The sequence below is a fragment of the Galeopterus variegatus genome, unplaced genomic scaffold, assembly GCF_000696425.1.
Source record: "Galeopterus variegatus unplaced genomic scaffold, G_variegatus-3.0.2 Scaffold3802, whole genome shotgun sequence".
Lineage (NCBI taxonomy): Eukaryota > Metazoa > Chordata > Mammalia > Dermoptera > Cynocephalidae > Galeopterus > Galeopterus variegatus.
In genome coordinates this window covers 188254-197440 of record NW_007729913.1, presented here as the reverse complement: position 1 = coordinate 197440, position 9187 = coordinate 188254, and the positions used below count along the sequence as shown (strand labels likewise).

Below are 9187 nucleotides of genomic sequence, written 5' to 3'. Positions count from 1 at the left end.
GCATATGCTTCATGTTACTGCTGCAACAAGCTGCAGGCATGGTATGGATTTGACTTATAAGTTAGATTTTAAGCTCTATTCATAGAGACGTCTTAACCATAGCTCATGGTGAATATTATGTAGATAATGATGAAGGCTGTGAATTTCCTGGAATGGAGAATGGAAGAGAATATTCTCTGCTCACATAATGCACATTTACTTCACCTTATTCTCACCAATGTGTATCTTTAATGACAAGGTAATCAGGCGAGAGGTAGGAATAACTTGGGGTAAGTTTATTAACACTACCGGGTGAGCAACAGGACAGTGCATCAGCAATATGAGCACCAGATGTAAAGTACTGCATGAATCAGAAGCATAAAATCAACTGCCTTATAGGAATTAATTTCATTATAAGTAGGTTATTCAGTTGAAGGACTTAATATATGCTTGAAGATTTCGTTCTAGACTTGCAGAGGTATGTATCTGATATTGCAAAGTCCTAAACAGCAAATTCAAAAATGAAACTATGGTGTTAGTTTACAAAATTTAGCTCAACACATTTCAATATAGTTTAATTCAACAACTGCTTACTTAGTGTCTACTACACCCAGCATTGTGCTAGGTGTTAGAAATAGAACAATAAATAAGATTTACATAGTAAATACCCACATAGCACTTTAGATCAGTAGAGGATTTATGAGTCAATAAGCAATTTTAAAAGTATGCTAAGTTTCATGTGAAGGCAAATGTGGGGTTCTAAAGAATATTATTACTGGGCTAGCCAGTTAGCTCAGTAGGTAAGAGTATAATGATGATAACACCAAGGTCAAGGCTTCAGATCCCTGTACCAACCAGCCGCCAATGAAAAAGAAAGGAAAGAAGAAAAAGAAAAGTTAAGGAATATTATTACTGAACATTTGCTTTAAAAAAAAATTAAGGGCTTGTTATTCACCATTTCATTCAGTTATAATAATGTAGTTAGTAGGATTTAGAACAGTGAGGAGAGAGAAGAGAGATAAAGAAGGGAAAATATTTGAGGAAAAAGTCACATCAAGTTTGAACTGTAGCAGATAAGAGAGATAGCATGAGAGCTTGAGCATAATCCAGTTTGGAGTATGAGGAAGTGACAGACATTCATGTTTGCTGGAGTTAGAAAAGCTGAGCTATGGATGAGCCTGGAATAGTAAGAGGAGGCCAGGTCCCACCAGGCTTTATGAGCACTATTAAGTGCAATCACTGTTTGAATTACAGAGTGATGTGGTCAGATTTACATTTTAGAAAGATCACTCATACAACAGGGGCAAGACTGGAGGCCGAGAGATTAGCTGGGAACTTGTTCAGTAATCTAGGTGAAAGACTATGATGGTAGCCTGTACTCAGTTTTGGAAATGAGAATCTAACTCCAAAGTAGAATCTACAGGACTTGGAGACTGGTTAGACATGAGACGTCAGGAGTCAAGGGCAGGGGGCATATCTGGTTTGTATATTGGATGGTTGGTGATGCCCTTCACTACAGGAGGGAGTACCTGATGATGATCAGGCACTGGGAGGGGCCAAGGATGAATTCAGCTGGGTCAGATAGGTTTCTGGTGAGGTGTGAAAGAGATCTGAGCTGGAGATAGAGGATTGAGGATCATCAGCAGGTAAGTGTCATGAAATCACAAAAGTGGAAAATGCATAAAGTGAAAAGAGAAAAGGGCCTAGAAAAGAATAATGAAGATTACCAAGATTTAGGGATGAGCCAGAGGAAGACAAGTTGAGAAGGAAGAAGACAAATAGCTGTCAGAAAGGGAGCAAGAAACAGGAGCATCGCAAAAGCCAAGGGAAGAATGTGATTCAAGGAGGGTGTGGGCAGCGTTCCCCAGTGCTGCTGAGACAAAACAAGGAAGGAAAGGTTCCCATTACATTTACCACTAAATGAGTTGTGACAGTTTTGGCAAATGTCGGTTCAGGGGGGTGGTAGGGACAGAAAAAAGAGCACAGTACGTTAAGAAGCAAGTAGAAAGTCAGCAATTAGACAAAGATACAAGTGTTGAGAGAAGTCAGACACATCTCTCTCCTTGCTAAACAAAGAAATTCAAGTAATGTAAGATCTGACCTAAAGTTTCCACTCCCTGTTACCACCCTTGGGGTATTCTTATACCACAGCATGGCTATAAGAATAAGCAGAATTTGGAGGTTAGGCTGTGTACCAGGAGAAAGGAGTAATATAATAATTTGCTTTCTATCCTGAAGCAGAGAAGTTATTATAATGACTTCTATATTCATTTAAACGAACAGTGTATTTGACATCTAAAGAACTGAAGCTTTTCAGACTAGACAGTTCTTTGAAGAAACCAAAAGGATAAAGCAACTTCCACACTTCTCAAAAGAAAATAAGTAACAGCAAGTTATCCTACAGTTAGTTATCTGCAGAGCTATTTTACTATCATCGCCAACCATGTAAGTACATTGGTATCAACACATGGGAGGAAGTATTTTAATGAAGTTTAGAAATGCTATTTCCTATGGGGTAGGAAATTTCCAGGTGCCAGTGTGTTGACATAGAAAGACTGTAGGATTTATTTGGTGTCAAAGCAATTTTTGTTCTGGCTTTTTTGTCCACTGATTTTGTAACTTTCTATATGAGACTTTTAAAATATATAATTTCCAGGGCCCTAATCTATAAAATGGGAATAGAGTTTTAGTCCATGTAGCCATTTATTCTGAGTACTGCCCATTAAGGAGTGGTTTATCTGAGCTTCAAAATCTCTAACCCTTAATTTCTTCATTTTTCCAGTGGAGATAATTCCTACTACAATGGTTGCTTTGAAAACTAAATTATATAATAGTAATTCCATAAATAGCAGGTATTAAAATTACTTCGCAGTTTTTTTAAAATGTGGAAGAAGAAAATATGGCAATATATTGATGAATGTTATGATTATCACCGAGGCTGATTACAATAGGTTGCTTCTTAGTATTCACAGCTTTGGCTTCCAGGAAGTGTATTGCACACACCAAGAATCTCAGTTATTTGCTTTTGGCTTCCTTTCTTAATGGTGTGAGCTATATCTTTAAAGGATACTTGGCATCCTGGCCTCTTCTTATTCACATAGCATGCAAAAAAACACAAATGACTGTTTTTGCTGCTTTATGCCTGGTAATGATGTTTGGAAAGGCAATACTAGTACATATAAGATGGTGAATGTGAGGCGATGTCTGAGCAAAAAGTTGCAATAAGCAAAGAAATTAGATATTAATTAGAAACAACCTTGCCCAGCTTTAATGAAGGGCTTAATACACTCAAATGCTTATGCATCCTCTGAAATTTTATTTTCAGAATAACTTTAGTTTTTTGCCAAATGTTTTGTTCGTTTTCTGCTTTGTGCCTGGTAATGATGTTTGGAAAGGCAATACTAGTACATATAAGATGGTGAATGTGAGGCGATGTCTGAGCAAAACGTTGCAATAAGCAAAGAAATTAGATATTAATTAGAAACAACCTTGCCCAGCTTTAATGAAGGGCTTAATACACTCAAATGCTTATACATCCTCTGAAATTTTATTTTCAGAATAACTTTAGTTTTTTGCCAAATGTTTTGTTCGTTTTTCACTAGTGAGTCAAAAAAGAGTAGTAATAATTAAAGGAATAAAAAAAGTGCACTAATAGGAAAATGCTTAATGTAGTAAGCTATTTTCTAAACGTGCAATGGTAACTTCCATATGTCAGTCTCATTAATAAAATAGCACAAGGGATATATTACCTGTTCATTAATTTGCACTTATAAATTTAAAATAACTGGTTTCTGGGAATAATAATAAAAAAAAGAGCTTCTCAAGTAACTCAGTCAAACTTTCTGAATCTCTGTTTTTTCATGGGTAAAATAAAGGAGGTTTTTCACTCAAAGTCTAGACAGATTTCAACACAGAAGTTTTAAATGAAGAGGATTTAAAGAAGCGATATTTACAGAGGCAGAGCAGTGTTAAAGGAGCCAGGTAAAGACTATGGACAGTGTGAAGGCTTTTCAATCCCAGGCCTGAGGGATTAGAGAAGGAAATAATGTTACAGAGTTTGAGGTCAAGAGAATGGGGTCAAGAATGGAGGCAGCTACCCCCAGGGGGAGATTGCAGAAGTGGAAAGGGGCTCAGCAAGAAGTGCCTGACCTCTTTCCCTTCTCACCCTCTATTCTCCTTCCAGTGCCTCCCTTTGGCTCAACTCATTCAGAAAGCTGGAAATGAAGCCCAGTTGGCACAGGCCAGAAGGATCAGCTTCACGGCGCAGGGCAGAAAAGGGTGGACAATGATGAGGTTAGGTGGGACAACAACTAGAGAAGAACACAGCGTTATACTAGACTATTTCTGAGATTTCACCCAGCTTTTAATTGTCCATAGTTTTTACATGGTAATCTTTCCAGTTTTTTAAAAAAATGCTGCTTGTCCCATTATACTCTTATTAAGACAGAAAAGGACAATTTTTGAATTATTTTAAACATATGTATGCACACAAGTCATATTCTTTATAAGATACTGAATATAGTTGGCAGACACACTCCAGAATGCCACTCACATTTTTTAATCTGAAGAATATCTGGATATAACATAGCCTTTCTAGGTTTCATACATTTTTTAAAAAGACTGAAATTCTCTGCATTTTAAGTAAACATTTCTTCCTGGATATCACATGGGTCACATTTTGTTTTTGCAGAATTCCAAGAACTATTTTTTATTCTATTAGAATTTTCTGGTATTAATTAGGCCACTGATGAGGATTTTAAGTTCTTTCATATTATGAAATAGGATCATATGTAGACAAGTCTTATGGATCAAATTAACCTGTCGCTGAAGCAAAAAATAGTAATATTCAAAAGGACAAGCCTAAGTTCCCCAAAACAATTCTGAGTTAGACAGAGCAGTTCTGAGAGCATGGTCCTTGAGGATTTATTAGAAATGCAAATTCTCTGGCCCCACCCAGCCTTTCTGAATCAGAAACTTTGCAGGTGGAGCCCAGCAATTTGTATGTTAACAAGTACTCCAGCTGAGTCTGATGCTTGTTAAAGTTTCAGAACACAAAACTAAACATTTGTATTCATTTCCATATTGAAGTAAATCAGTCTTAGTTCTGTCACTTTGATTTTCAATGTTGTAACATTGTCTTTGCTAATTTTTTGCTTTTTTCTTAAAAGGCAGTCTCAATTTCTTCTTTATTAACCCATAATTCATCAGTCCAAAAGGAGATTATTAATAAGCACAATGACCTTAGGAGGAGGACAAATCCCAATGCTCGCAACATGCTTAAAATGGTAAGTCATGTCTTGTCAATGGATTATTACCAATTATCATTTAATCAATTAGCAATGGGCATTAAGCCAGGATCTATATATGCAAAATACTCTAATATCTTTATTTCACTAGAAAGTTGACATCTTAGTGTCCAGGCTGGTAATTAAATACAACGTACTGAATTTGAACAGAAAAACAAACAAAAAAACTGTTGACTCTATCAGTATAGGATAGAGCTATCATTAATGGGCAGATGGTGAGTACAAAACCTTGTAGATTGCATAACTTGGATAATTAGATGCCAAACTACAAACGTAATATTAAACTCTATAATAAAATATGGTGAATAGTTTCATAAAATGAGAGTCCCACTCTCTTCTGCTACGATCAGATCATATGTTATATAATGTGTATGTATTTGTACAGCACATTAATAAAAGGAGTATATACAGAAGATGATGATTAACATGGAGGGGAGCCTGGAAACCAAAACATGATGAAGTAGGAGATAGACTAAATAAAGAACTTCCTAGGAGGATATGATAGTAGACTCTAGGTTAATTACTTAATCTGGAAGAGTCTCACCTTTTTTTCTGTTAATGGAAATAATTCAAACTTTGCTGCATTTTTGTGAGGACTGATAGAGATAATATGAACGTAAATAAAATGCCAGGAACATATGGGATACTCAGCAAAAATTAGTTTCTGTTTCTTTTCCCAATTCAAGTACTTCAAGTGTTATCATGTAAAAAATGAATTAGATTTGTTCCGAATTTTCTCAAAGGTCTAAACTACAATCAACAGATTAAATATATTTAAAAGTATACTATAGCTCAATAAGTTTTTAAAAAACTATCAATTAGGGCCGGCCCAGTGGCACACTGGATAGTGTGCCGCTTGGGAGTGCGGCGGTGCTCCTGCCGAGGGTTTGGATCCCATGTGGAGACCAGTTCCCGCTCACTGGCTGAGCGCGGTGCGGGCGCAACACTGAGGGTTGTGATCCCGTTGCCGGTCCCCGGTACGGGCGCGACACCGAGGGTTGCGATCCTGTTACCAGTCAGTAAAAAAAAGACAAAAAGGAAAAAAAAAAAACTATCAATTAATGCTACAATGAACTGTCTTAGGAGGTATTGAATGAATATATACCGTACTTAAATTACAGGCTGAGTATCCGTAAGAGGGGTTTCTATAATAAATGAGAAATAGGATCTGTTATCTTTCCGGTTCATTCCAGTTCTGAGACATTAGGAAAGTTGGTGCTTAATCTAGGCTATAGGAAGTATTTTTTCTACTCAACCTTATGTTTAGCTTTATTACTGAGGTAATACGTTGTGCCATATATATAAATACCCCATGACCGTAATAAATAACTGACATTGTCTTGCCAATGGTAAACCTTCTCTATTCTGAACATCTCTTCTCATCCTAGATTGAAACATTTTTTTCTCCCATGAAAGTTGGCTCTTGAAATCTTGGCTTAATTTGTCTTGATTATGATAATATTAAAATTCTTATTTTCATTGACTTCCTAGATTTTTCTTATTTTGTGTAGGGGGTATTTTTTTCATACAACTTCTCCTTCACACTACTATATTTCATTTAGTATAGCACAAGCTTATTAACACTTATAGCATCTGACAGTGTATTAATCTATGAAAGACATAATGGTAGAAAACAGCACATACTTAGATCTCAGTTCTAATTAAATAGCCATAGCTTAAGGCTAATTAAAAAAATGATTTTATCATCTGTGAGTATCCATCTAAAAGATTATGCCTTGATTTTGAAATGTTTATTTTGTTTCCAGGAAGCTGTATGGCTGTATGGCTGTTTTTTTTTTTTTTTTTTTTTTTTTGCTAAATTATTTTATTCTGTGACTCCTATATAAAAAGACACTTCCTGGTAAATAAATCATTTAGAAAAGCAAGAAATGTATCTTTTGGTACAATAATGGAAAAATGATAAACTAGAAAATGATTCACCAAATAAGCATTTGTGTTAAATGTAATCGTGCACTTCTCCATTAACTCACAAAAGCTTCATACTCTAATTTCCAAATGTTTGTCATTTATTTCAAGAGATGGAATGCTGAGGCTGCAAAGAATGCTGAAAAATGGGCACAGCAATGCATCCTGTCTCACAGCCCTCCAAGCCAACGAAAAATTAGTTGTAAGTCAGATTTCTCCAATGAATAATGTGTTATTTTATAAAAACTAAAAATTAAGTAAAAGTCACTGAAGTTGAGAGATATGGAAGTTTGGGAATGATGACCTTGTTTTTGCTATTATTGGTTTTAGCTTTATCCCCAATGCTTGTACATACACACCTTGCTTCCTTTCCTGTTTTCCTTTCTTTTCTTTTTTAAACTCTTGTCCTAAAATCTCATTACTCCTACCACTCCAAGTCAAAAATGAGTCCAAGTTAGTGGTCAAAGGCAGAAGTTATATTGGAAGAAAACAACAACAACAAAAATTGTTTTAAAGATTTTTTTCTAAACTTAAGTTCATTTAGATACTCATCATCCACAGGAGCCATATGCCAAGTTTTATTCTCGAAAATCTAAAAATGCTCTCACTTAACATATTGCGGCCAAACCTACCAGACCATGAGCTCCCAGTGAAAAATAATTTCCACTTTATATATTTTAGAATAACTTTTCAGAGCATAAATGTAAATAGGGTTAATGGTGAGTTAATTTTCTATGTATCTTCCACGGCTCTCAGTCTGCTCCGTTCTACCTGTCTACTCTCCTCCCACTTGCCTTACGCTTTTTACTAAAATCTGGTCAGACAGTTCATTGCCAAAGACATGCCATCATCACTCCTGTAAGCATGACTTTGAGTTCATCATCTTCCCAATAGGTATCCCATTTTACATACGATCTGTTTGCTGTCTCCTTCACATGTTCCTCTTATTTCCTCAGCTTACAAGCCAAAGTTCAAAAGTCCCATTTGCAACTTTTTAAATTTTCCCTATCAGCATACTATGAAGGCATAGCAGATAATAAATACTTGGTGATTGATTGAATGTTAACAGGCCGACCAGTGTTAGCAAATTGATGACTGTGACTATGTTAAGCTACATAATCAGTCTGAAAACGAATTATTATTTACAATTTTTTTCTTTTTATTTGAGGTAGTTATGTTTTATTTTATTTTATTTTATTTTACTTCTCAAAATACATTGTACTTGATTTTCATGCCCCTTTACCTGTTTCTCTCCACGCCCTCCCGTCCACCCTCCACTTCATATCTGTGCACTTGGCTTAAATATTTCAAGGAATTTTTGTGGTTATTCTGTCTTCTTCCCCCCACACTTTGTTTGTGTGTTTATTTATTTATTAATTTTTAGCTCCCACAAATAAGTGAGAACATATGGTATTTCTCTTTCTGTGCCTGACTTGTTTCACTTGATATAATTTTCTCTACGCCCATCCATGTTGTTGCAAATGGTAGTATTTCATTCTTTTTTGTAGCAGAGTAGTATTCCATTATGTAGATATACCACAGTTTCCTTATCCACTCATCTGATGATGATTTGCATTTCCCCGATGTTGAGTGATATTGAACACTTTTTCATGTGTCTGTTGGCCATTCATATATCTTCCTTTGCCCATTTTTTAATTGGGTTATTTGTTTTTTTGTTGTAAAGTTGTTTGAGTTCCTTGTATATTCTGGATATTAATCCTTTGTCAGATGTATATTTTGCAAATATTTTCTCCCACTCTGTTGGTTGTTCTTTTACTCTGTTGATTGTTTCTTTTGCTGTGCAGAAGCTTTTTAGTTTGATATAATCCCATTTGCTTATTTTATTTTACTTTTAGTTGCCTTTGCTTTTTGGGTCCTATTCATGAATTCTGTACCTACTCCTACTTCCTGGAGTGTTTCCCCTATGTTTTCTCTAAGGAGTTTTATTGATTCAGTATGTATATTTAATTATTTAT

General features: G+C 35.6%; 1 protein-coding gene across 1 annotated transcript in view; it reads left to right on the top strand.

The window, feature by feature from the left end:
• Positions 1–5187: 5187 nt before the first annotated feature.
• The window catches only part of LOC103601594 (cysteine-rich secretory protein 3-like), a gene marked incomplete at its 5' end in the record, with an annotated part of 9797 nt that continues 5797 nt past the window's right edge, over positions 5188–9187 (top strand). The window contains 2 exons of the mRNA XM_008586024.1: positions 5188–5264; positions 7323–7413. Of these exons, the coding sequence (XP_008584246.1) occupies positions 5188–5264; positions 7323–7413 (168 nt within the window). The remainder of the gene's footprint in view (positions 5265–7322; positions 7414–9187) is intronic.